Source organism: Alternaria rosae, assembly GCF_020736505.1.
Source record: "Alternaria rosae strain MPI-PUGE-AT-0040 chromosome Unknown BKA58scaffold_1, whole genome shotgun sequence".
In the NCBI taxonomy this organism is placed as follows: Eukaryota; Fungi; Ascomycota; class Dothideomycetes; order Pleosporales; family Pleosporaceae; genus Alternaria; species Alternaria rosae.
This window is the reverse complement of record NW_025763570.1, coordinates 3217239-3243456: the sequence shown is the minus strand read 5'-3', so window position 1 is coordinate 3243456 and position 26218 is coordinate 3217239. Positions and strand designations below refer to the sequence as shown.

The 26218-nt window shown below is 52.0% G+C and overlaps 12 protein-coding genes across 12 annotated transcripts; 3 read left to right on the top strand and 9 right to left on the bottom strand.

Moving 5' to 3' along the window:
• The first annotated feature begins 236 nt into the window (after positions 1-236).
• On the top strand, positions 237-2899 carry BKA58DRAFT_20881 (uncharacterized protein). The gene is made up of 2 exons (XM_046166008.1): positions 237-2290; positions 2351-2899. The coding sequence occupies exons 1-2, from the start codon at positions 692-694 to the stop codon at positions 2876-2878; spliced, it is 2127 nt and encodes a 708-aa protein (XP_046031409.1). The 5' UTR covers positions 237-691; the 3' UTR covers positions 2879-2899.
• Positions 2900-5941, bottom strand: BKA58DRAFT_20866 (fungal-specific transcription factor domain-containing protein). Its single transcript, XM_046166007.1, has 5 exons — positions 5638-5941; positions 5501-5589; positions 4541-5452; positions 3823-4492; positions 2900-3772 (listed from the first exon to the last, which is right to left on the bottom strand). The coding sequence occupies exons 1-5, from the start codon at positions 5824-5826 to the stop codon at positions 2921-2923; spliced, it is 2712 nt and encodes a 903-aa protein (XP_046031408.1). The 5' UTR covers positions 5827-5941; the 3' UTR covers positions 2900-2920.
• A 967-nt stretch (positions 5942-6908) lies between these two features.
• On the bottom strand, positions 6909-9544 carry BKA58DRAFT_373460 (uncharacterized protein). The gene is made up of 3 exons (XM_046169226.1): positions 8545-9544; positions 7443-8497; positions 6909-7297 (listed from the first exon to the last, which is right to left on the bottom strand). Exons 1-3 carry the CDS (start codon positions 9086-9088, stop codon positions 7118-7120), a joined length of 1779 nt encoding a protein of 592 aa, XP_046031407.1. The 5' UTR covers positions 9089-9544; the 3' UTR covers positions 6909-7117.
• Positions 9545-9844: 300 nt separating this feature from the next.
• BKA58DRAFT_426037 (uncharacterized protein) lies at positions 9845-11941 on the bottom strand. Its single transcript, XM_046172952.1, has 4 exons — positions 11394-11941; positions 10588-11347; positions 10302-10539; positions 9845-10244 (listed from the first exon to the last, which is right to left on the bottom strand). Exons 1-4 carry the CDS (start codon positions 11707-11709, stop codon positions 9903-9905), a joined length of 1656 nt encoding a protein of 551 aa, XP_046031406.1. The 5' UTR covers positions 11710-11941; the 3' UTR covers positions 9845-9902.
• BKA58DRAFT_20791 (uncharacterized protein) lies at positions 11916-13026 on the top strand. Its single transcript, XM_046165981.1, has 3 exons — positions 11916-12125; positions 12178-12526; positions 12577-13026. Exons 1-3 carry the CDS (start codon positions 12059-12061, stop codon positions 13001-13003), a joined length of 843 nt encoding a protein of 280 aa, XP_046031405.1. The 5' UTR covers positions 11916-12058; the 3' UTR covers positions 13004-13026.
• BKA58DRAFT_20792 (uncharacterized protein) lies at positions 13027-13995 on the bottom strand. Its single transcript, XM_046165982.1, has one exon. It carries the CDS (start codon positions 13950-13952, stop codon positions 13050-13052), a length of 903 nt encoding a protein of 300 aa, XP_046031404.1. The 5' UTR covers positions 13953-13995; the 3' UTR covers positions 13027-13049.
• A 575-nt stretch (positions 13996-14570) lies between these two features.
• On the top strand, positions 14571-16371 carry BKA58DRAFT_351474 (aldehyde dehydrogenase X mitochondrial precursor; the record flags this gene model as incomplete). Its single annotated transcript, XM_046168549.1, has 2 exons — positions 14571-15202; positions 15256-16371. Exons 1-2 carry the CDS (start codon positions 14855-14857, stop codon positions 16369-16371), a joined length of 1464 nt encoding a protein of 487 aa, XP_046031403.1. The 5' UTR covers positions 14571-14854.
• A 91-nt stretch (positions 16372-16462) lies between these two features.
• BKA58DRAFT_20767 (uncharacterized protein) lies at positions 16463-18278 on the bottom strand. Its single transcript, XM_046165978.1, has 3 exons — positions 17829-18278; positions 17406-17771; positions 16463-17347 (listed from the first exon to the last, which is right to left on the bottom strand). Exons 1-3 carry the CDS (start codon positions 17869-17871, stop codon positions 16554-16556), a joined length of 1203 nt encoding a protein of 400 aa, XP_046031402.1. The 5' UTR covers positions 17872-18278; the 3' UTR covers positions 16463-16553.
• Positions 18279-18686: 408 nt separating this feature from the next.
• On the bottom strand, positions 18687-20531 carry BKA58DRAFT_407703 (fungal trichothecene efflux pump; the record flags this gene model as incomplete). Its single annotated transcript, XM_046172038.1, has 3 exons — positions 18687-19853; positions 19906-19997; positions 20048-20531. 3 exons carry the CDS (start codon positions 20529-20531, stop codon positions 18687-18689), a joined length of 1743 nt encoding a protein of 580 aa, XP_046031401.1.
• Positions 20532-21493: 962 nt separating this feature from the next.
• BKA58DRAFT_447149 (EthD domain-containing protein) lies at positions 21494-22015 on the bottom strand (the record flags this gene model as incomplete). Its single annotated transcript, XM_046174217.1, has 3 exons — positions 21494-21840; positions 21893-21944; positions 21995-22015. 3 exons carry the CDS (start codon positions 22013-22015, stop codon positions 21494-21496), a joined length of 420 nt encoding a protein of 139 aa, XP_046031400.1.
• A 6-nt stretch (positions 22016-22021) lies between these two features.
• BKA58DRAFT_20740 (alcohol dehydrogenase) lies at positions 22022-23929 on the bottom strand. Its single transcript, XM_046165968.1, has 4 exons — positions 23540-23929; positions 22962-23490; positions 22551-22912; positions 22022-22502 (listed from the first exon to the last, which is right to left on the bottom strand). The coding sequence occupies exons 1-4, from the start codon at positions 23560-23562 to the stop codon at positions 22400-22402; spliced, it is 1017 nt and encodes a 338-aa protein (XP_046031399.1). The 5' UTR covers positions 23563-23929; the 3' UTR covers positions 22022-22399.
• A 407-nt stretch (positions 23930-24336) lies between these two features.
• On the bottom strand, positions 24337-24846 carry BKA58DRAFT_434274 (uncharacterized protein; the record flags this gene model as incomplete). The annotated part of the gene is made up of 2 exons (XM_046173256.1): positions 24337-24530; positions 24597-24846. 2 exons carry the CDS (start codon positions 24844-24846, stop codon positions 24337-24339), a joined length of 444 nt encoding a protein of 147 aa, XP_046031398.1.
• Between the last annotated feature and the right edge of the window lie 1372 nt (positions 24847-26218).

Genomic DNA, 26218 nt, shown 5'->3' with positions numbered 1-26218 from the left:
AATCGATAAGCGAGCGCCGATGACGCGACCGAAGGGAAACGACATCGCGGCCTGGCGCGTTTGGGAACGCAAAGTAAGTCGCGTTACGTCGCGTCGTCTTCGAGATGCGCAGACGCTCACCTGGGTAGGAAGACCGCAGTGTGACTACACTGAAAAGTCTAGAAGTCAGCCGTGGTATGGTCACGTGATTTTGACGGTGTCTTCGGTCGCGCCGGCTCTGCTGCCCGCTCCCGAGATCCTCAACAAAGCGGCAGAGCTACCCGAAGTGCCTCTGCCTGCGACACAGAATCATCTTTACTTTGTTAAAGATAGCCCTCGTGCTCGACTGCTCGATCTGAACTGGCTCGCGTCATGAGTATGTCCAATTGGAAAAGGGCGGTGAGCGAGCCTAAGCAGGCGTGTTGCATATTTTCCTCACAACTCCTTCATACGACCGGTGTACATTTACGCATTAGGCCAATGGCCCCTCTTCTGATCGCGGCTCTGGACCCAGCTCCACCCTAGCTCCACCTTGGCATAGATGAAGATTGGATGGGAAACTCGAATGCTGAATTGAAAGGCTGGGCGTCCTGCAGCGCTAGTGTGGGGGCCGGATCCTAACAATCCTACCCGACATAAGCAGAACCTACTGTAAAGTTCGGTTTCGAGGATAGCTTTTGCATGTCGGGTCGCACGGCTTTGAACACGACAGATGGCAACGACTGAGGTTGACGACCTTCGGAAGCAGCTAGAGTCGCTCCAGCGCTCCCATGAGGCGTTACTGAAAAGCTTATCGGCAACGAACGACACCTTCAAACCATCCGACGCCTCACAACTCCGCCGCACATCTACACGACATGGAGGCGATGCTATCTTCGCTGATACCTCGACGCTATCTGACGACAGCAGCGATGAAGAAGACGACTATTTCGTCCAAAACGAGTTACCCTCTCATTCGTACAATCACGAACATTTACGCGAGCATCTGAGGACACATGACTGGACTGAACATGGCAGAGAGATTCTGGCATCGATCATCTCTGATCCCGCGAAGCTCACCAAACAACCTCATCTCTTTCACATGGGACCCGGGCCAGCAGATGATCGGAGCCATTATTCGCACTTCCAAGTGTATAATGTCGGAACTAACGGTTTGCCTGAGCTGATTGAAGTGACTGGTCCAGAAAACAACATGAGCCGGGCAACCGAAATTTGGCATGCACTGAGAGACGTTGGCAAGCAGCCAGACCAGACGGTGGTTGGACGTATCACCATTGCGCGAGAACCTTCACCAATCTTATTTGGTGCACTTCATCTGACGCTCAATGATGCTTTTGACATGGACGAACTATTCCGGCATCTAGTCGAAACAGAGGCTTCTTCTGCGCATATGTTCCGAGCCTTCAATCAGAACCCTAAACACCAAAGGACCTTTTTCTTCAATTTCGAATACTATACCATCGTCGGAGATGACTGTCAGCCCATGCAATGGCAGCGTGCGGATAAGATGACGAGCCAATCCGATCATCATATACCACTCTCGCGGTGCAGTGCTGTCGTTGCGCTCGTCCTTTATGACGACAAACCACGCCGCATTCGTAACAGAGGAAGACGTGCGAAGACGCAATTTGGATGGGTACATGATGTCTGGTCGCCGTGGCAAGTCCTGCAGTTGGAGAGTTTCCCAGACTGGAAGTCGACACCAGTAAATGGCACTCCATATACCTTCGAAACTGGCCACAAGTACCTTAATGGCGCGGAGGCATTCCTTCATGCTTTGCTGACGGAATATCGGGATGCGAGGAAGCGATTCGACGAAATTTACAAGCGCATCACCGACCTCGTCACACCACCGCTGGGCTTCCTCTTCAGCGAGGAATTACGCCGAGCCCGACTGTTCGAGGACAAAGACTTCACCTGGATCCGCAGATATTTCTACGCGCATCAAACCTTGGGCAATGTCAACAACAGCATCAAATCCATGATCGACGCTTTTGAGGACTGTTTCACCGACGATATCTGGGAAGGCCAAAACAAGACGCTCTGGCCGCTTTTTGAAGAGTCGCCGCGCAACGATCATTGGAAGCGCCGTCTGCGCTCGTTGAGGCTACAATTCGAACGAGAAATGAAAGAGCTCAGGACGATCATCGCGGAAAACAATGAAAGACGCCATGAGATTGAAACGTTGCAGGAGCAGTTGTTCTCTGGTACCAGCATCCAAGAATCAAGAAAGTCCGTGGAGCTGGCAGATGTCACCGTGCATCAGGGGTACAACATCAAAGTCTTGACTATCGTCAATCTCTTCTTCATGGTAAGTGAATACAAGCAATCTCACGACATCACCTCAAACAAACAACTAACCGATCAACAGCCTCTCACGTTCGTGACTTCCATTTTCGGCATGACAAACATGCCCGAAAGCCCTGCAAACTTCACCCCATTCGCCATTGTCCTAGTAACAATCTGCATTCCCATCTTCAGCATCATCGGCTTCCTCTCAACGAAATACGGCTACAGCATCTGGGCCCAGAAGACAAAGGAATTTTGGCGATGGCTACGATCAGGGACGCAGTCAAAGATTCCGAACGACACGGATTTGGAGCCCCCAAAGCACGTGAACAGGACCATGTCGACGGAAGAGGGCATGCGGTTACGGCTGAGAGGCGGAGAGAATATGCCTATGGGGGTTGGGGTGGGCATGGGCAGGAGACGATCGAGTCAGAGACCTGCGCCGTCGCATCCGCATATTCAGCGCATGGTGCAGAGAATGGGAGAGGGGAGGGAAAGTGGACTGACACGGTTGGGGACGGTTGTAGCCGATGATGGGCGCTCAGACCAAGGGCCGGAGAAGAACGGGGGCATGGGAAAAGATGCAGTCATTGATATCAAAGAGCCTTAATACTGTTCCTCATCAGATATATTGACGGCGCGTAAGCACACACTACATATCAAAAGCACTCAACCCATCCAAATCGCTCGGCCCATTCCATTCCTTGGGCAAACTCCATTCATTTCCATCTCCCAGTGGCATGAAATCCAAATTCACTCCATCAACCGCGCCACCGCTGACACCACTGCTACCACCCGTACCAAGATCATCAAATGCGCTCAACTCGGGGAAATGCGCATTAGCAAGTTGCGAAATCGGATCATGAGGATCGAAGTCTGCGCCCATCCAGGCCCCGGAGTTACGGTTCATGTGGGAAGAGGAAAGGGTGGTAGAGGGCGTAGACATGTTGTGAGAGAGCTCAGGAGGTTCCGATATGCTGGGCCAGCCGACACTGCCGAGTTCCGAACGCGGCGTCACCAATACATATCCATCGTTGTTTTGAACTGGGTCGTCGAAGCGAGGTGGCGGGGGAGCTTTGATGCTGAGCCCATGTCTCCCTTGATCAGACGGCATACTCATGGTGGTACTCATACTCATTGTTCGCGTCTTCCTGTTCCCGCCTGTACCTGCTCTAGGTCTTCCGCGGCTAGTCTGCCTTTTCTTGGCCCATTGCTGGTTGTCGTTCATGTCGGCGTCCATGTCTATCGTGCTACCTCTTCGCGCGGGTACCGTGGAGGATGCGGGCTTGTACAGGTTGAACGAAGAGTTGGGGGGTTCGGGGCCGCCGCGTAGCTCCACCATTACCGCACGGAGTACGGTAGACATTCGTTCTGCGGGCTGGTAGGTAGATGCCATGTCCGAGAGAGCGGCGGACAGACATTCGAGGTACTGCATATTGTTGGCTCTGGATGTGGGGTCTTTTATGAACGCCAAGGCCGCTACAAGGGCGGTCGCCGCTGTGCCCTACGGAAGCTTGTCAGTAGGAAAGATGGACGGTTTTAGTTGCTACATACCGCATGTTGCATTCCTGTTACGAAAATTTGCTTCGTATCGAATCGCTGTCGATGTTGCCAGTATATCCTCGCTACGCGAATGGCGTGCTTGGTGCATACCGTCCTACTCAACGCGGAGAAATGGTCGTCAGGTCCACTCTCGTTGCCTGCTTGGTCTTCATACAATGCGAAGGGCCGATGTAGCAGGATTAGACTGGCGTGATACTGCTGGTGCAACAGGAAGAACGAAAATGGAGCCGTCGCAATATTGGCTGGTGTCCAGCGCAATTGCTCGGGCAATCTGGCATACCAGCTACTGAACTCGCGGTCTAGCGCTGCCATGCGCATATATTGATTCCGATCCACGGCGGTGTGAGAGTCGGGTGCAGCGTTCTGCGAGCGGTGCGGATCCATATTTTCTGTGATCTTACCAGCGAGCTCCATGAGATCGAGAAGCGCTTCGTAGATCATAGTCTCCATGCTCTTGCCCAGCCCAGCCGGACGGCAGGTACCAAGGCGTTCAAATTGCTTTGTCAGGTTGTATATTTCAAGGTCAGAAGGTTTCATCGATGTCGGACGGCCTAAGAAAAGTGCCCAGTATTTGTCGTAGATTACGCATGCCCAAAGAGTCATTTGGCGGATCTCGACCTCGCGTTCTGGAAGACCTGAGAGTCGTGTATCGAGATGGAGACTATGTAAGCGTTAGTACACCACCTAACCATCTTCCAGTAGTACATACCCGATATCGAAAGCAAGTCGCACAGCCATTCCGCCGTACATCCAGCCCAGGTTATCTCTACCAACGCCGCACTCGAGGTCGCCTAGCAGGAGTAATGCGACTACGCTGGGTATTCCGCCTGGCCGTTCCAGCTCATGGTCAAGCATGTACTTTGCTTCGCGATGCAACGTGCTCTCCATGCCCGGCAAGCCGATTCTTCTGATGTCGAGTCTTTCTTTATTCGCAAAACGGTAGCCCATAGCCAGAACGCAAACATGCAAGAACCCAGAGTAGAACTGTGTGTGACCCATCTCGCGGTCTTCATTGAAAGCATCCTGATGTAAAACATGGATGACGGGATTGTAACATTGCCAGAACAGATCCATGAGGTAATCGTATGTCTCCAGTGGAAGCGAGCGTATGATCTTGTCGGCGCGTCGAGCTTGCTCATTCATCTCTTGTGTTGTGCCGAAGGGGTTCACCGACTCAGAGTGTACGTGGCAGTTTGTTGTTGGACCAAAGTAACGGAGGCGGCCGTTTAGCTGATCAAAGCTGAGATGACCACGAGTAGAGAGGAGACGATTGACCATGCCATCTTTCTTTGGAGGTGGTAGCATAGATGGCGAGCCGGCGCTTTCTGCATCACCATTTGAGAAGCGAGGGCTGTCCGTGTTCATCTCATGCTGCTCGTAATCAGGATAGTCGTCTTGGGGACTTGGTTGACTGCCTGGACTGGAGTTGTTTTCGTGGTTGTTCGCTTGGTTTTCGCCTGCTTTCCGGTTGGGCGATGTTCCTTCTTCGTCGGGTTGAGGGTTATGACGGGTCTTGGGAGGATGATTCGCTGGGGGTAACTCTTCGCCTCGTTCCTTCAGCATCGTTTCCAGTAGTGCTACACGGTCAGTGAGAGAGCACATGTATGCCCTCGAAATAGGTCTGTAGAGACGTCAGCCTGGTATGAGTTCGTAGAGACGTATTACGAACCGTCGTCGTTCGTCGTCGTTCTTGATGACGCATTCCACACCTGACCGTTTACACTGTGTACACTCTTTTTCACCGGGAGGTACTACACACTGCAAAGTCGTCAGAAGGTATCGTGTAAGCAGCTAGAGCAGACATACCCGTATCCGGCGGTCTCGGCAGGATGCGCAAGCGACTGACGCCCTATGTCGAGGTTTTGATGACTTCCCTTTCGAAGAACCCTTCTCCGATGTACTCTGCTCCTGCTTGTTGCCGGCTTTGGGAGCCGGTTCCGGTGAGCGCTGTTCGCTCATGTTATTATCAGCTGCTGCTGATCTTTCGCTGGCCATCGATGGTGCCGCTTCTGGTATGAACGTAGGATGTGGTCTTGCGGATAGACGTCGGCAGGGAATCACACTAGTATGTCGTAAAGCGTTGTGGATGTTGCGGGGAGAGGAGTCGCACACCGGACAGCGAAGATGACTCTCAAGCCTAAACTCCGAGTCCCACGAGTATGAAGTGACCCAGGCCTAATCTAGCCCTAAACGTCAACCGCTAGATTTTGGAGAGGTTTAGGCCTTCAACTCGTGGATGTGGGGCCCCGCAGTTTCACTGCACTGGGCGCCCTCCAAGCTATGCGACCACGTTGGCAGCTGGCAAGCTTCTTCGTAAACCTAGCAAGCAACTGACATGTACCTAGTAATGCCGTCGGCTCGACATGCTCGGAACGAGCTGCGTATCGGATCCGACGAATCAAGACCCCAGAAGAGCGCGTGCTTGCAGAATCGAGAACACCGTGCTCGAGGCCAAACCTACGGCATGGCTTAATTTCCCTCTCCACACACTCGTTAACCGGCATTGAGCCGATCTTTGCGGAGAAGCCTACAGTTGACGTAGGAGTGCATTGCGGATCGCTTGGTTGGAGGAACAAGTCACTCTGTCGCTTCGAGGCCATCGTCACATGAACCTATGGCGTCAGTAGTTCGCATCTGAGCTGAGTCTGGGGCTGCTCTGCATCCATCCAAAGTCCAATTGCAAGCCATAGCGCAGCGTGGCGTAGTACCTATGCGACGGTAGTCGGGAAATCGCGACTCATTTTAGTGCAGAGTGAGACTTCAATCCGGGGTACATGAGTCGGAAGACGTCGAGATGAGCGGGGTCAAGGCTTGCGATTGGGGTGGCGGAGTCTCGGAGCTTGTAACCATCGTGATGTTTGCTTCTTGGCGGTCTTATTGGGGCTAGGAAGCGAGCATCCGAAGCATGCATCCATGGACGCAATCAGGCTAGCCATAGTCACTATAGTTTGACACGCACACCAGGCTCCTAGCGAACGTCGACAGGAGCCGTGCGCGATTGAGGGGTCTCGACGGCCGTGTGAGTTGCAAACCACCAATATTGACTTTCTTCTAAATCATTCGGGGTTGCCGAAGCGATGGGCACGTATGCTATGCGCAACGCAATTGAACCAAAGAGTAGCAGTTTGTCAAAGAACTAAATTGTGAACCCTGACGGGCCCTAACGGGAAACGCCCAGCACGCTTGGATGCCAATGGAAAGAAAACAACCCGAAATCCGGGCCCAGATGCAGTACCAATAAGCGACGGTACGCCTGATCCATCGACAGACGTCAGCTCAGCCGCCTTTAGTCAACGTCCCATTCGTGGTCCCAGTTACGAATATAGGGGCTCAAGCCATGCAGATCCTTCATTGCCGTCGCCTTCACATCGCCATTGCCTAAGAAAGCAAACCGGTTCTTATATCTGTACACATAGTCGTAGTCCTCCCACCGCGGTGTCTTGATGGTTTTGAGGAAGTGTATCGTCTGCATTGAATGAGTCAGTCACGAAAAGCCTTGTGCGGGGTTGATAGGAGATGCGCGCACAGAGGTCGGGTATGTGCGACACCAACAGCGATTGGGACAGGGATATATAGAAGGAAGCGCAACATAAAAGCTGAAGGGTACTTACGGCACCAGGCCAGAGATAGATCCTATTCTTGATCTGCCCGTTCTTGAACCAACTCCGGCACTCCTCTTGCCATACTGTCGTCTTGTGGAACTCATCAAAATGCGCGTAGATTTCATCGAGGGCGTCCTGCTTTACGCTCATAGCCTTGATGCCTTCGCTCTGCATCTTCTTCATGCACTTGATGCTATACTCTACGGTTGTCTCAATCGACGGTAAGAGCGTACCGTTACTCCACGTCGCGCCGGGTCCAACTATAGTGTAGAAGTTCGGGAATCGAGGAGCGGATACACCCATGTAGAGGTTAGGACCGGTGGTCCAGTCTTCTTTGATGGATACGTTGGAGCCGTTGCGAACCGTGAAGGCGGGCTGGAATGCGACTTGGAAGCCGGTAGCGCAGACAATGGCGTCGAGTTTGTGGATCTTGCCGTCCTTGGTCTTGATACCTTCCGGAACTACTCGTTCGATGCCGTCGAAGACTGGAGTCACGTTATCTTGCACTAAAGCCTCGAGAAAGCCGTCACCAGGCGAGATGCGCCGGCAGCCAACGGACCACTTTGGGATTATGAACTCTTTCAGCTTCTCATGACCAGGTCCCATGCGGCGGTGCATCTCTTTGGTGATAACATCCTTGAACTGGTTCTGGAGTTCTGAGTTCTGCTGGTACATTCCAAACAAGCTGTTGATCTCTGCTTCGATCTTCTTGCGGAACTCCAAGTGATACTCTGGGTCTTCCTTGAATTTCTGGATGTCGGCTTCGGTGAAAGTGTACTGCCGTTGTCCAGGGTCTACGTCTTGTCCCTTCTGCAGGTCGTCGTTCAGTGCGCCGGCGCCGAAAGGAGGCGATATCCATGTCGGACTCCGCATGTATACCTCCAGCCCCTTGACGACTTTCTGAAGTGATGGTACGATTTGGACGCTGGTCGAACCAACACCGATGACGGCAGCATTGATGTTTGTGAAGTCGACGCTGTGATCCCAGCAGGCGGAGTGGAGGACTGGACCCTTGAAGTCGTGAAGACCCTCAATGTCTGGCCATTTCCAGTTGTTGAGAATACCTGTTGTTTGTCAGACCCATGAATGCTACGCCGCTATAGCAACTCACCTGAACCGTTCACCAATACGTGCGCCCAATCTTTCCTCATCGAGCCCGTCTTGGGATTCCTAATGGTAAGACTGTAGCAGCCATCCTCGTCGTTCCAGTTGGCTTGCTCGATCCTGCTGTTCAGCTGCATGTACTTCTTACTTCCATGTCTCTCGGCAAAGTTCTCGAAATACCCCTGAATTTCCTTCCCTGATGCGAAGAAAGTCGACCAGTCGGGTTTCGGGTCCCAGGTGAAGTTGTAGTCATGCGATGGAATGTCGCATGCGACGCCGGGATAGGTATTCTCGTACCAAGTTCCGCCAAACTGAGCGTTCTTCTCGAACAGCGTCAACTCCCATGATCCAGGCTCCAGCATCTTCTCCATCTTGTAGGCTAGACAGAGCCCTGATGCACCCGCTCCAACACATGCCACTCGCAGCTTGGCTGGCTTGGAATGGTACTGATCGAGAATTCTGTAGGGTCCATCAACGTGCGACGGTGGGTAGTCGTAGTTGTGACCATAGCCATTGACGTTCAGTCCGTTTGGCATCTCCGAGCCCCCCATCGTCGCGATTGCTCAGACTGATGGGTAGTACTGAGAAGGAGTTACAGGTGTGTGATCACAGAGAGAAGTCGAAAAGTAAAAAGGACGCAATGTGAAGAGTGTGCTGAGATGCAGCCTTGGAATCAATGAATAGTGGTTTGGAGATGCTTCACCATCAACATAAAGAAGGTAGCCAGGCAGCCTGACCACTATGTCGGGGCGAGCCAACATCTCTGGAGTGTTTAACCGCGCCTCGGATGTCTTCACACATCACGCTGTACACCTCCTCGCACGCCGGTTGGTGCATGGCATACGGCATAGATTAGGCCGTTTTTCGCAGGCGCTGCGATCGGTACGAGAACGCGTCTGGGTTCGCGCACTGTCTTGCTGCATTAGCCAGGCCGAGATGCATGACTACAGTGATACTAGTGCCGGCATGATGGTTGTCAAGGGTGTGCATCTGCTGAGGGGTTGCGGATGTACTTACGCGGGGTCGTCCAGGTGCGATCCAGCATGAACTCAAAGCTGGCAAGGTCACGCTTGCCTACTTTGGGATGAGTGGGGAAGGCGGGGGTAGTCGGCAAGAGCGACATGTCATGAAAGCTGAGTCTAGTGAAGAGCATTGATTCAAGCAAGACCTAGTGCTCACGCGTGATCTCATGACCAGGCGTTGGGTCTTGTCATGTTCACGCACGTCTGGTTTTGATGATCCTATTGCGATTACTGTGAGAGTGATTGTGGGTGAGTGCAGGATGCATCATGTTCGGATAGGAGATGGTCGAGGGTATGCTGTCACTGATATTGCCCGCAAATAAAAACTTTAGTACGGTACTGTCTAGAGCCTAGCCTTGCCCATCTTCTCGGCGTCCCTCTTCGCCCATTCCTTGACGACCTTCCTCATGATCTTCCCAGACTGCAGCTTCGGCACCTCATCCACGAACACAATGCCCCCCACAAGCTGCTTGTGCTTTGCAACCTTGATCTTCATGTGCCTGTGAATGTCCTCTGCGGTTATCTTGCCCTTGTGTTCGTCCTTGAGCGTAACGTATGCACGTGGCCATTCCTGGCCATCAAGCGTAATACCAACGGCAGCCGCATCGGCGATTGGGTCGAATTCGAGGAGCACGGCTTCAAGTTCGGCAGGTGCAACTTGTAAAGCGTTGACTTTTATCAGTTCCTGGGTAGTGTTAGCACTTGCTCCGATGGCGAATATTGATAGGTGAAAGTAACTTGCCTTCTTTCGATCGACTATCCAAAACCACCCATTCTTCACAATAGCAACGTCTCCAGACTTGAGCCATCCATCTGGTGAGATAGACTCCTTGGTCGCGTCTGGATTGCGCCAGTAGCCAAGACATATGTTGGGACCACGAACATGAAGCTCGCCAGGCTGTCCTTCAGGGACTTCGTTGCCGTCATCATCGAGAAGCATGCATTCGCAATTAGGGTCTAGCTGACCTACGCTACCGGAGCTGTGGTTGATTAGCAGCGAACGTTGAGATAGCGAGGGCCGAACTTACTCATCTACAGTACCTCCTGGTACGTGTATGGCTCCACAAGTAACCTCCGTCATACCCCAGCCTTGGACGATCTCGCATTGTAGCTTCTTGCTAATCTCATTCTGGAGTTCCTTCGATAGTGGTGCAGCACCACATAGGATATCAGTGACGCTACCAAGGTCATACTTTGCCGTCTCCGGCCTCTTGCTGAGCATGACCATGATTGGTGGCGCGACTTGCAGATGTGTGACTTTGTGAGTTTGAATCACCCGCAGAAACTCCTCATACTCAAACTTCTTCATGATGTAGCAAGGTATCTGCAGCTTCTGTGCCATGGCTATGGTGTAGAGTTGCCCGTAAGCGTGATATAGGGGAAGGAATCCAATCCATGTTTCCCGAGGCCGGGTACCTGCGTTCCATGGCTTATTGAGATATCTTATGAAGATGGTTTGTTCGAGGTTCGCAATCAGATTGTAGTGGCTCACTTCAACACCCTTGGGTAGGCCCGTGGTACCGGAGGAGTAGTTTACTGTCGCTGTTGTGGTGGTTGCTTCGTGCTCTGAAAGCTTCGGGAAATTGTATGTCTTGCTTTCAGCCGGGGATGGTAACACGTCTCTCCAATCTTTGCAGCCTTCGACCGGTGCGCAAGGCTCGTCTGAGAAAAGAAAGACGCGACCTTCTGGGAGACCTGCGCCTTTTGCTGCTGCTACGGCTGCTTTGATGAGGGTTGGATGCGCGAGAATGAACTTTGCCTCTGTATTCTTGACTTGGTGTATCATCTCTGGAAGCTGTCAGTACCTTCCCTGCCGTGCTTGCATGACACTTACCAGAGACGGTGTATGCTGGGTTTGCACCGCTGAAGATCCGCTTCGACCCCACAATTCCAAGGTAGGCTACGGGAACGAAGATGTGGTTTGGTGTGAAGATCATGACCACCTCGCCTGGTTTACTCCCAATACGATCCAGACCCAAAGCCAGTCGTTTCGACCATTGCAGCAGCGACCGTGGTGTCAGGTGCTGGTCGGTAACTTTAGAGTCGATCCAAATTGGTGTGTCCGAAGGCGCTACTTCCTGGGGAAACAGGTAATCGAGCAGATTACATTTTGGAATGTCAAGTACGGGGAATGGCGAAGAGAAGGGCATTGTGATGGTGGAAGGGGACGAGGATGGCAAGCTCAATCAGGGTAGATGGGAAAAGCGATACGACAACAAACGCTCCGAAGCCACACAGCGAAGAAGTCAGATGAATTCATGATGAGAGAATGGCTTATAGTGAGGATTAATCATGGCGAGGCGTTGATGCTGCAGCCGGCAGACGAGGTATCCGCGGGGGTGCACAGACGCGTCCGCTCCTCCCGAGGATATCGAACTCCACACACCGAGCTCCCAAGGCGCGTATGTACCCCAGACAGTTCATCAACATGGCGCATTGTGGGATTGTTCCTCGCTTGCTATCGTACTGTTTCTTCCTTGACATCAGGGATTGACCACCATGTCTGAACTAAAAGACTTCAACCGCATGTTCAGCCTCGACGGCAAGGTCGCGCTCGTCACTGGAGGTAAGCATCACTACTGCAACCAACATGAACGCGTCTTAATCGATTTTACTAGGCTCGAGAGGTCTCGGCCTTCATACTGCGACCGCTTTTCTCCTCGCCGGCGCAAAGAAGGTCTTCATCTCTGCGCGTAAGAATGAAGGAGAGCAGGGCATCGACCAAGCTGTCGAAAAGCTCAACAAGCTGCCTGTGTCTGGCACCGCAGTCGGCATCGCTGCCAATGTCGCGGACACAGAAGATATCGAGAGACTAGTCAAGAAGGTGCAGGAGACCGACGACAAGCTGGACATCCTCGTGTGCAACGCGGGAGCTACATGGGGAGGGCCGTTTGATCCGACACCAGACTGGTCGAGCAAGAAAGTGCTCGACCTCAATGTTCGCGGTGTCTTCAACCTGGCGCGACTGTAAGTATACCCGCCGGTAACAGCATGTGCGCTGCTCCTAACACCGACAGCTTCGCACCCCTACTCGAACGCGCCGGTACCCGTCAATCGCCCTCTCGCGTCATCATCGTCTCTTCCACAGCTGGTACGACCGTTCCCCACGTTGGTGAGCACGGCACCATCATGTACAGCATCTCCAAGGCGGCAGCCCACCACCTTTCACGGCAACTCGCTGTCGAGCTCGGGCCCAGGAATATCACAACCAACACTGTCGCCCCTGGCTTCTTCCCCTCGAAACTCGCAAACGGACTGATCGAGATGCTGGGTGGGCAGCAAGAATTGGAGGACAACAATCCGCGAAAGCGACTGGGCGAGCCAGAGGACATCGCAGGCGTGATGGTGTTCCTGTGTAGCCCAGCAGGAGCATACATTAATGGGGAAGACATTGCTGTAGATGGCGGTATGAGACTTGCATCAGGACGTCATTCTAAGCTTTAAATGTATAAGGATTGCCTTCGACATATGCCGTGTAGCTACGTACATCTCAAGCTCCGTTTGTGCCGTCTTTCTTCTTGCCTCCTTCAAATCTACTTAACTGCTTCGCCATGCTAGTGTGCGCCATCATCGCCCGCATGTTCTCATCGCAAAACTCCGGTCCCGCATTGAAGTAGAAACTGTCGCCGTTCACCTCCACCGTCAATCCCCAATGCTTATCCGCAGTCTTCTTCACACCTTTTGCATCCATAATGTCGCCTCCGTCTACCAGTTTCACCACAGTATCGACCACCGTCTCTATAGGTGTGAAATACTCCAAAGGGAAAGACTTCCATTCTTCCTGGCTCAAAAGGCCGGTGTTGACGGTTCCTGGACACGTAGTAAATGTGCGTATCCCCTCGTGGTGGTATGCGACGGTGATGGCACGATTGAACTGTATCACCGCGGCTTTGCCCCCACTGTAGATTGGACAGAACTCTGATGGGTAGAGGCCGCCACAAGACGCCGTCATGACCAACACGGGATCCAAGTTTCCATGCTTTGCCATGGCCTTGCGGAAGTAATGCAGAGCAAGGTATGATGTATCGATTACCGCTTTCAAGTTGATGTCTACGCTTAGTTGATTTGGGGGCGGGGGAGGTGGACCATCTAGGTCATGTTTCGCATAGAAGTTGTCGCGCTCCACAATACCGGCGTTCGCGTATACAAAGTCTAGCCTTTGAGATGGCTTGTAGCTGGCTTCAAATGCGGAGACAAGCGAAGAGTAATCAGTGACATTTGTCTGGTGAAACTGGGTATTCTTCAGCTTGCTAGCCGCTTGTTTGCCGGCTTCGGCGTTCATGTCCAGGAGGTGGAGTTCCCAGTCTTCGTGAGTCCGATTCGAGAGAGCTGTTGCAACAGCTAGGCCCATGCCCGATGCTCCGCCGGTGATCAAAGCGACCTTCTTCGACATCTTGGGAGAAGCGTTCGTGATCAAAGCCCACTTTGGAAGTATTGCGTTTATGAGAAGAGAGTCTGAAGTATGGGACAATTAGGATTTTGATAACAGGTTGACAATACAAATGGCAATAGGAGTCCGATATGCTAATTGTATTGTTGTATAATATAGACTATTGGTGTGACACTATCTAGGTGAGTAGCTCAAGCAGCCGCCTTACGAAAACGCAAACACGTCCCGTGTGTGCCTTCTCCGCATTCTCTTGAGGAAAGCATCTTCCGGGCTGGTACTTTGCAGTGATCGATAAATGACAATACCTTGCGATACCCCAAACAAACCTAGGCGGAACGCTTCGTGATGTTATTGTTGACACCCGGTAGCCACTTCCACTCTTGTGTCAAAGCCGGTCGCGACATGGATCACACTCGCACACACCGTCGCAAAGTCTATCTGCTCATATTCTGGCATGACTCTCATTCCGTATTCTTGTGCCGCCGACATGATTCAAAGCAGTCGTACGCAGCTTCGTCATGGCCATCATACACCATGACGCGGTGCGATGCGGGGAAAGTGGAGATGCTGACTCGACGCGTGCACGCGCCGAAGACACGGAAAACAAACCGCGAGCGCCATCGCCATCATCCGGACACACGGTCTTGCGACACCACGTCGTCGCCAAGCTAATTTCTCCTCATGCAGTGCTACCTATGGCAGCAATGCGTTCGCTCAACCGAGAAGAACCGCCACCAGGCTGCATACCTCCGTAGTTGACACTTACTACTTTAGTTAAGAGGTGAGATTACTTAGCCAGCGCTTCATACTCGTGCGCCATCTCTCGAGTACAAGTGTAATATACCCTTCTTCAACCCTATCTTTTGTGCTTTCTTTGCAACAATCCCCCTCACACATCGCCCATCATGACGCTACAATACTCTGCCAAGAATCTACCAAAGCAAATCTTCATCAACAACGAGTATGTCGACTCAAAATCGCCGAAGAAGCTCACTCTACACAACCCTAAGAACGGCGAGCTGCTCGCAGATGACGTGCCCTTAGCAGGCGAACAAGATGTCGATGCTGCGGTTGATGCAGCGGACAAGGCGTTCCCGGCATGGAAGAAGATGAGCGCGAATCAGCGCCGAGGTATCATGAACAAGTTCGCAGATCTCATCGAGCAGAACGCAGAGGGTATCGCACAGTTGTCAAGAATCTCACTCGGTGCGCCAGCAGCCTTTGGTGCTTTCGAGATTGGGCTTTGCGCAGAGGTGCGTACAGCTTGCAAAGAACCAACCAAGATTGCCTACTAACCCTACTCCAGGTCTTCAGATACAATGCTGGCTTTATCGACAAGTTCGGCGGCGAGTCTTGGCCCCAGGAAGACGGCTTCCTTAAGATCGTCCGTAACGAGCCTCTCGGTGTCACCGCAGGCATTGTACCTTGGAACGGTCCCATCGGCACCATTGGCCTTAAGGCAGCCCCAGCCCTCGCCACAGGAAACTGCTTCATCCTGAAGCCCTCAGAGAAGACTCCCTTCTCATCACTAGCTCTCGGTACGCTCGTCAAAGAAGCCGGTTTCCCACCTGGTGTCTTCCAGATCCTCTCTGGAGACGGAAGCACTGGTGCATTGATCGCGAGCCACATGCGCATCCGCAAGGTGAGCTTCACAGGATCCATCGCAACCGGCAAGAAGATCCAAGAGATGGCCGCAAAGTCGAACCTCAAGCGTGTCACCCTTGAACTAGGAGGAAAGTCACCCGCCGTCGTCTTCGACGACTGCAACCTCGACAACGCAGTTACCTGGACCGCCAACGCCATCACTGCCAACACAGGCCAAGTCTGCTTCGCCGCCAGCCGCGTCTACGTACAAGAAGGTATCTACGAGGCCTTCATCGAGAAGTACAAGCAAGCAATGAAGGACAAGACAAAGGAGATTGGCGACCCAGACGAGACATCAACCAACATTGGGCCCCTGGTCGACGAAGCCCAGTTCAAGCGCGTACAAGGCTTCATCGAGCGCGGTCAACAAGGCCAAGGTACCCTCGCAGTCGGCGGCAAGCGCATCGGCACATCAGGCTACTACCTTGAGCCCACCGTCTTCACAGACGTCGATCCCACTTCTGAGATCCACTGCGAAGAGATCTTCGGTCCCGTCTCCGTCGTCAAGTCCTTCAAGACGGAGGAGGAGATCATGCAGTTGGCGAACAACACAAACTTTGGTCTCATGGCTGGTGTATTCACCCAGGATATCAACAAGGCGTTGCGCGTTGCAAGTGACTTTGACTCGGGTATGGTCGGGGTCAACTGTGTAAGTTTGATGTTTACCATGACACCGTTTGGTGGAAGCAAGGAGAGTGGGTTGGGCAGGGAGTGCGGTGTCTATGCGCTGAGGGCGTTTACGGAACCGAAGACGATTATGATAAACATGAACTATTGAATGGGAAGTTACCAGTTCAGTGTTGGCTGCTGGGATAGTGCTACAACAGGTAGTTCAGATCTTTCATTGCTTTCTCTTTAACTGAGAGCTTGACATAGTACGACAGGCTATGGTAATGCATCCAAGAATTCTAGGTGTTTCATGTTATTGTCGGTGATCGCATGTCATGCCCCATCCAATATCTACGGGATGATCTTGGCATTCCTCATCCTGTCAAAGACAGTTCCCCAAGTCTCCTTCGTACCCCTCTCCTCGGTGAAGCCTGTTGAGTACATCTTGGTCATATCAAAGTGACGATCAAAGTCAAACTTGGTCATGAGCATCGATTCGGCAATCTGAAGTCCACGGCCACCGTCTACGTGGCCATGTTGCAGCCCATACTTCTTCTCCATTGCCAGCCATGTCTCCATGTTGTCGTTGATAAACTTGCGCACATCAACGGGAGCGGCTCCGGGCCCAGTGGCTTTGAGGCCAAAGTAGGAACACAAAATTGGCCATTTCTGCTCCCAGTTCGAAGGTGTCTTGGAGTCGGCGACGTTGTAGGCCTCTCCCTTCTTGGTAGTGGGAGAGAGTGTGAGGTGTATGGTCTGGCGCGCAATCATGTCGCTGCTGCTGTCGTTGCTCAGCGCTTTCCAGACTCCCTGGTTGCCGGGGAATGGACACTCGGCACCCTCGCCATGGATTTCTTTGTAGAGGCTCAGATAGATGCCCATGGATGTACCCAGCGAGTAGAAGTTCTGGTTGGGTACGTAGCCAATTATGAGGTCGGGGCGAGTCTCGATCCAGCTCCATTTCTTGTCTTTCGCGTAATTGGCGATCCAGTCGTTCTGTGCGTGGTAGAAGAGCATCTCGGCGTACGGGCTGGGTATACGAGGGTAAGATTCTTTGAGCGGCGGTGGAGGAAGTTTGGGCCCGGTGGTGCCTGGAGGAGCGACTTCGTCGAACCAGGGAAGCGCAGCGAGGAGGTGGCAGCCATCTAATTGCTGTTAGCCCTGCGGTTTCCGACACTTTGACGAGAATGGGTTAGGACTTACAGATCTTCGAGCCGATTTGCAACACGACGTATTCCAACTTCGAGCAGAGCTTATCCATAGCTGTAACGGCTTTGGAAAACATCTCTACAGCCTCGTCCAACTCCTTTTGTACATCCATACCCGCCTTGTACGCAAAGTAGTATACGTGCGTCACCTCCCCGATGTCTGGTATCTTCTCTACCAGCTCCTTGTTGAGACTTTCTTGGCTATGTGCGAGTAGGTCAATGCCAGAGACCAGATTTAGGCGCGGGTCCTCTGGCCATTGCGTTTGGTTCGGGGCGAGGGGTCGGTTGTTGAGACCATGAACCCGCTTCCATATGTTCTTCTCGGGATAGTCGGAGAGGATCTCGTTGACGAAGGACCATCCTGCATGATCATGATCAGTGTGAAGCTCATGTATAATCTTTTGCGGGCTTTACTGACCTGTCACGCCGGAGGCGCCAAACACGACAGCTGACTTTGACATTCTTCAAGACTTGCTACGGGTGAGCTTTGAAAAGGGTGAGGCCTTAAGGATAATGAAGCTTTTAAGCAGGGCGAAGTGATAAGGTGCCGGCACGGCGTTTGTCGAAAACTAGCCCTTGAAGAGACCACATGTTGTCTGTTTGCATGGGCGACCAGTATGGAAGGTGGGGTTGCAACTGCGATTGCGATAGTGGAGACATGAAGTCTAGATGGGTTCTCTCCTACGGGTGTTTTCCCAACCTGCCCATGTGGTGTACTAACGTCAGTAGTACAGACACTTATGCGTAAGCTACCTACCGCGCGCATGACTTCAAACAGCCGCTCTACATTCTACAGATCATCAGCGCTCTTGTGAAGATCCCCCGTCGCATCACGAGGAACTCCAAAGGAGGACAGGCCGTCTCGGCGGGCCACCGGTACCCATGAGTTGTGGGGTTGCCGCAAAGAGCGCCCGAAAATATAGCCGTCTTCGAGTCATCCCAGCCACTTCTGGACGCGTTGCCGATTCATGATGTGCGAAATCCTAGATCGAGGAAACCGTGGAGTATATGCGACATGTGCGCGGCGCGTCGACGTCTGGTGAAAAGCTTATAGGATAACGTCGTGGTGGAGGAAGGAACGATGAGAAGATGCGATGAGATAATTTTGCAGGGTCCATGACGTACGTTGGCGACGCGCCGAGAAGGCAAGCTTCAACCCCTGACGGCATCTTGCGCAGCCAACACCACACGAGCGTATCATTGATACGACCAACAGTATTGAAAAGATGATGTGAAGAGAGCCAGTTTGTCAATTAAGCTAAAGCATTCTAGGTGCTCAATGAAACTCGTTCTTGTCCGCGTACACGTCATTCTCGAGGAAAACCTCCACCTTGTCTGTCATCTTAGGTGTCAAATCCTCGCAATAGAAGATGCAGAGCAATCCTACGATACCAAAACTCAGACTACTAAGTGCCACGATCTTCAGCGCATGCGCGTAGCTCCATTGGAACGCCAAAGAAGCCGCGCCTAGAGCGTCTGGACTTGTACCTGGCACTTCGGCGATGGCGGCTGCGCCTAGGGGCAAAGCGGCAAGTAAAGCTTGCGCGTTCTCCAACGACATGCCCGCCTTCACAGCTGCAGCGGGAACCGTCACAGCAGCGCGAGTGGTCTGGGTGTTGGTGAGGATAGTGGTATAGATGGCCTGAGCCAGCGATCCTCCTGCGTAACGAGCCATACCCGCCAAGCCACCCGAGAAACCAAGATCTTGTTGTGGTACGCCAAGTTGCGTGAACGCGATGGACTCGTACTGCGCCCATCCGAAGAAAGAGGCGTTGATGCAGCAGAATGCGATCATCAAGTTCTGGTTGAACGGGGTGACAAGGCCCATCAAGGCACCGAAGAGCACCATGCCAGTCCAGGTACCGATCAAGGTCCATTTCCAGTGTCCGATCACGTTGCCGAAAGCCATTAGGCATAGCGATCCGAAGACGAGGCCTACGTTCGGCGGCAGTGTGAGCAGCAATTCGGTACTCCGCGACACGTTCGGGCCCAGGTAGAAGACGTTAACCATTGTTGGCCAGATGATATTGACCGAGTAGTAGAACATGGTGACGATGAACGCTACGATAAACGGCGCCGTAAATTCTCGTCCTTTATGACTCCGGAATAGGTGTGGCGGGCAGAGTTTGAAGCGGGTGTTCGAGAGCGTCTCCCACACCCCAAATGCAGCGATCAGGACAAACCCGACTACCATGGGTGCGATGACGGTCACGTCTGAGCTTGACTTGTATGTGGTGTTAATGATACCAACAAGCGCAAGACAGATGCCTGGGACAATGAGTGCAGTGCCCACATAGTCGAGGCCGCGGACTGCCTCGGACCATGGAACGCCCTTGGGGTGCTTCGGTGGCTTGTAGAGCAAGAAAAGAGATATGAAGGATATGGACTGAGCGATCAGACCAGCCCAGTATACCCACTGCCACGCATTGACGTCGATGGCGTACTGTGAACGTATGTCAGCTATTTCGCCCAGCAAGTCGAAGCACTACACTCACTCTTCCTACGATAGGACCGATTATAACAATGAGGAAGACGAAACCATCCGAGAGACAGATACCAATGTGCCGGAATTTGTTCGGTAGAAGTTCTGTAACAGTCAGATTCACTAGCATGTAAAACAAGATACAGCTCACTCACCAGGAATGCTACACATTGCCATCTGTGCAAATCCAGCTCCAAATCCGGTCATAGCCAGTCCGGCTGTGAAGTGGTCTGCTCCTTTCGCTGTCGCTGTCACGATGAAACCGACGCAACAACACGCATTACCAAACAACAAGAACCACCTCCTTCCAAAGAGATCAGAGTTCGCGCCTGCAAGAAGGAAGCCAATCGCGTTGGCTGTTGTGTAAGCGGGTATGTACCACGCGCTCGATGTCGGAGCACCAAATTGAATGGCAAGTCGCGACATCATCGCTGAGGTGGTAGGTACAGGCCAAAAAGAGAGACCAAAAGTCGAAGACAAGATGAAGATGACGAGCCATGTTTTTGGCGTTATGGTGGTTGCATCTGGGGTAACGAAGGTCTGTGGTGGTGTGGCTGCAACGGTTTCGATTTGTTCAATGTCCCTCTTCTCGTCCGATGGCCGGCGCAGGCCGCTCTCGTGGATGGCTGTTACTGCCATGATGGTTTGGTGAAAGGAAAGTCGCCTGATGCAGGTGCGACTTTGTGTAACTGGGGTGAGGGATCGTCGCAGACAGCCCACTTATGGCTTGAATACATCCTTCGCTGGATCTTGTAGACATGCACAAGTCATACCCCATCAAGCCACTGGTCCGATACCTAGACTTTCCTCCAGCCCCGCATCTCGGATACACAGAAGCATAGCTAATTGTGCTGGCTGGTCGTTCTATTGGCTGGTATTCTCCATCATTTTCAGCATCTCCTTGCACATTCTGAAAATCCGGGGTAGTGGATGTGGATGTGGGTATCCGGGATTGACTGCGGAGAAGAAGTGCGCCACATCATGGCGCTTGACTGGAAGTGGTAGTGGGCGATAAAGGGGCGAGGATCGTCTTCACCTGGAACAACGTTTCCGTCGGCACTGAGCTATGCGTGAAAGCTTATTTCCGACACTCGTGCGCTCACCTCAAGATCGCAGCTATGACCATTATTGCACGTGCGAAATACAGGATCTATTGTGGGCTTTGAGTAAGACAAGACTTACATGTGACACCACAATGTTGAAGTCCAGGAATTGGCCAAGGGTTGGGCTGGATTGGTTGTGCTGAATGATCTCCCAGTCTGCAAATCGTACATCTACGTCAAGGAAATGACAGACACAAGGCGGACCAAATTCATTAGACATGGTTCAGTCGCGGAGACATCATATGTGCATAGTCAGATATGGTAGTCTTTTGCTCCAGTCCACTACAGCGCCTAGCACCTCGTACCTCCAGCTATGGCCAGATAGCGCCCATACTACGCACCCTCCCTACGCGTAATTCCGTCCGTAGCATCGCAATCAGGAATCGCTTTTCCAAAGCAGATCATATCATGCCTAGACTCATTTCATCAGCAAATCACTCCACACTAACCATCACCCTCGCCGACATTACCCGCCAAAGAAACGGAGGAAAGATAGACTCACCCAGCCATGACCTGGATGCCCTTCTCCAGATCCATAAACTTCTCCGCATCCGGCATGAGTGCAGCCCGATACTCGTCGCTCCCGGCAAAAGCCTCCCAGTCTTCCCACTTCTTCACCCAGATTTGACTGCAAGCATCGTAGTCTAGTATATCCATGCCCAAGCTCTGCAATTTGCCTTTGAGACCTGGTGATTGGTAGTGCTGGACGTAGCGTTGTATCTTGACGGTGTGGAACTTCTTGCATGCGACAGTGAGGTCGGAGTGAATGTGGTTGTAATGCTTCTTGAAGAACTCGTCGGTAACGTCGGGGTGTTTGCGAAAGAAGAAAGAGAGCTTTATACAGGCTGGAAGAAAGCGTCAGTGGATAACGTTCTGTAGTGGCGAAGACAGACGAACGCTGGTAGTTCTCTTGTACATCCCATTCAAACTCCGGGTTTGAGAACTCATGCTGCTGAAGTGTTAATCATGCATGTCGGAAGGCAAGGGCGAGTACAGTACATCGATAGTTTTGTAGGCCATGTTAGCGCGTAATTGATGATCGTATAGTAAAGATGAAGGTTCTGGGGTTGTTGGCACCTAAGACCTAAAGTATCTGAGTATTCTACAAGTATAGCCACTAACGTTGACCGTGCATAACCGACTGAGGAGAAATGAGCAAGCCAAATTCAGCGTGCGGGGCTTAGTATGATGCGGTACTACCAGTGGTACGATCGAAGAAGACCGCATAGTGTTATGTTGTACAATTGATCGCTGGTCAGTGGCATGTGCGCCTCACAATACGAAGACATTGTGAGGACGAAATTTGTTGTTACACTTTGCGAATTCTATCATTCACACGAAGAATTTGTTCGACACTGAGTTTTCCGGTGTCAGAGTTCATGGTGCACTGAATAAATAACGTGTCTAGAACACAACAACCTGTCTCTTCTCAGCTTTCCCAGCCTCCATGTCAGCGACCATCTGCGGCAGGTCATCAATCTTGCGGAACTCGACTTCTGGTTGTATGCTGCGGAATGTCAGAAACTTTGTCTATATATCAAAGGAAGCAACATGCCTGTGCTTGCCGGTGAAGTCCACGGCCTTCTTCATCCGCTGTGGGATACCCGTGCTGTCGGCCTTGATGCGGTAACGTCCTGTTGTTAAATCGAAAGTGTTGATAAAGTCGAGTCCTTTCGGTGCGATCCCAATGACCATAAGTAGTCCTCCTGTTCGCAAGACATCCGGTGCACCCGCATACGCGGCGTTGGATGCGCTATAGACTGCCGCTGCGTGACATCCTTTGCCTCCAGTGAGCTTCTTGATCTCTTCGAGATAGTCCTTGTTCTTCATGGAATTGAAGACAGCTTCTGCGCCAACCTTCTTCGCCACATCGAGTTGGTTGTCGTTGATATCGAGACCGATAGTCTTGATACCCATCTATAACCGTCAGTTTCCATGCGTAGCGCAGCTTCCTGCTCAAACTTACGGCTTTTGCATATTGTATCGCGTACTGTCCAAGGCCACCACATCCGATAACCGCCAACCAATCCCCTGCTTTCAACTCACAGCTGTCGACCGAATGGAACGCTGTGATACCCGCACAGAACAGCGGTGCAGTCTTACTCATATCCAGGTTCTCGGGAAGCTTCACCGCGTTCTGCCAATCCACAACCGCATACTCGGCGAAGTACCCGTCCGTTACAAAACCTTGCAGTTTCTGGTTACCTGTCTCGCATCGCATGTTGTGAATCATGCACCCCTCGCATTCGAAACATGCGCCGATGAAATAGTTGAAGCCGATAGCATCACCGACTTTGAAACCTTTGTCGCTGGCTTCCGCGCCAATAGACTCAATGTAACCGACTCCTTCGTGGCCTAGAGTGACGGCGTAATCGGGCCTCATGGCCATGAGCAGATCTGAATGACATAATGACGCTGATTGTATCTTGACTAAGAACTGGTTTGGTGCTTCGGTGGGTTTCGGCACGTCATTTACAACGACCTTTTGCTGCTTGCTGGATGTCTTGTCAGTCTCATACACAGTGAGGACTACTATGTACTTACGGATCCCACTGGCCGGCTTTCATAATTAAAACTTTCCTGGTGTCTCTTGCGTGGCTTTTGGTATAGTTTGAGGACTATGTTGGATTCAAAGAAGAGTATAAGTACCTCCTTTGCGCTTCGCATTCACTCTACCTATGTATGCAACAGGCTGTGAGGCGCGACAGAACAGGAAGGACTGCAGGGATTGTGCTGCGAGTCATCCCGACACCTTGAGAACACATCCGCTGACTTGGCCTAGCTAAACCCGTCATACGGAAAAAGGTGGCCGACATGGTGCGCTGGCTGAAAACGTTCGGTTAGAGGTGGAGCTTGGAAGATGCTGGGTGCGTGACGCGCGGGGAAGAAAGAAGCGGGGTCCGGACATCTAGCTTGACTATCTAGGTAACTTCGAACAGCCTAGTCTTGCATTCTACGCCGTACGTCGATGTCATGTCACACTAGATAGGCAAAGAGAAGATGTCACACTGCACATACTGGTTGTGTTTGGACGCGCGGGATGATAACTGGCAAAAAGAGGGCGTAGGCAAAAACATGCAACAGCGGGGACCTCGGGATTCCATAAAGGTCACGTGAGTGCACACCACCCCCGTACCTGCGCTAACATTGAGCGCAGTGTTGTGCATAATGGTATTGAGTGCCAATACAGTTATGAGATGTTGCACGAGTTTTCAAGCACGTTGGAGATCACGTACATAGATCTGAACGGCGACATGTCTATTCGCTACTCCTAATTATAAGCCACTAGCTCTGCATCCGCAATGGTACCGATGGAGGCTGTCCAGCAAAATAACAACTACCTATCTGCCACTGACCGAGTCTATAGTAGGGTCAAGGGTCGTGTACACGAATTCATGACTCGTCCACGTCTGATACACATCCAAACCATAGCTATCAGGCCTCGTAAAGAAAGTGTAGTTGTATGTCGAATTCGTGTTGATAGTCAACTGGTACGTCGCTCCAATGACGTTATCGAGCTTGTACCAGGTGATACCTGTTCTCAAGTATCAGTCACAGGAATCAACTCACTCGTACCACGCAGTATTGCTGCTATACATACCTGTCTTATTGGCAAAGTCGGTGGATGTGTTACCCTCGGAGTTTGCCTTCCAGTTGCATGGCTCGTTATCGAAGGGAGGGCCGTGAGAATCAACGTCGTGGTCGGGCCCATCTGCGGGCTTGGTGACTGTGTTGCCCTTCTCATCGACGTCTCTGGTGAAGAAAGTTTTCCCACTCTCAGTCGTCTTCTCGGTCCATTCCTGGAAGTCACCCTCGGGGGCCTTGAGGTTTTGCTCCTTTTGTTCGGACATGGTGAGAGATTATAAAATCTGGTAAGGCTGGCTGTGGATAGTAGTATCTTGAGGAATATATGGCTGAATGATGTGCGAGAGAAGAAAGAGCGGACAACGTCGAGGCTTTTATGTCAAGTAGCATCTTCTGACTTCGCTGTCGGATGTTGTTGAGTACGGTAAAGGAGCTATTTGCATCCCCAGTGGCTGCAGCCTGCACCGACACAGCTAGCCATGAAGCAAGAAGTCCATAACCATGACAGAAGAATGAGATCTGATGGCCAAGGCTCAGCTACGCCACTATGTTCGTGGCGCAAAATTCCTGGTAGTTTCAGCTGTGATCCCACTGCATTGACGACTCCGCCTCAGCTACATTAGAGCTGTTTGGCTTGAACCCGTACCTATCTGGAGCCTTTTAGTATTGGCGCAAGCTACGCGTGACGTTCCAGACAAAGCCCTTGCTTGACGCTGAAGCTCCTTTGGGATTGCGGAGACTAACCCGGCTTTCGCTCTCAGCTACCATGATCATTTGAAGGGTGGCGAACCTTCCAATATCAGAAATGTGGCTTCCAGGGTCGGGCCGCATGTTACATATGTGCGGGTGTGGGGGCGGGGGCGGTCGGGGCCGTAGAAAACCATCGCGCTACCAGACTTTGGCCAGCCTTCATGACGCGACATCCCGCGTGCGACAGGTTTGTCAGTACCAAAGCACTGGAAATTGCGAGTCTGCATTCAATCACGGTGGTTTCAAGGTTGGGTGTTGATTGAGACCGACCAACACCTGAGCATGCCAGGTGCAGCGGCTTTGCATCGCGCCCACTTGTCGTGACATACGGAAAGCCACAACTACCTATGTACTGTATGCCACAGATTCTTGCGCTATTTAATTCGACCGATAGTGCATTTACGAAAGTTTCGTCTAGTTTCAGTTGATATCACGCACCAGCATACATTTCATGCGCACCTAGTCAAACGGAACCTGGCCCGCCTAAGTGCATGCCTCATGGCTTCAAGCGGCCAGCTGTCGCACTCCACCATCCTATGCTTTTTCGTCCCGTGGAGCTGTTCGTCGCCTGAAATGCATCGACAGTCTAATGAAGTGGCGTACATCTACGGCAGGTCTCAGCTTGCCACCGCGCGCCCTAAATGCTGCATATATGCAGTGACGATCCATTGTGAAGCTAGAAGTTACCAAACAAGACGCTATGGCGGTTGTAGAGGTGTACATCTCGCATCTAGACACAAGGAGAGCCGACTGTTGCGTCTAGCAAGGTCAGGCGACACCCCTACTCATGCAGCTCCTCCTGGGTGCACTTTGCATCTTTCAGCTTCAAGCTGATACGGGGCTCATGTATGGCTAATCTGAGATCGTTCGCGTACGATACAGATCGCT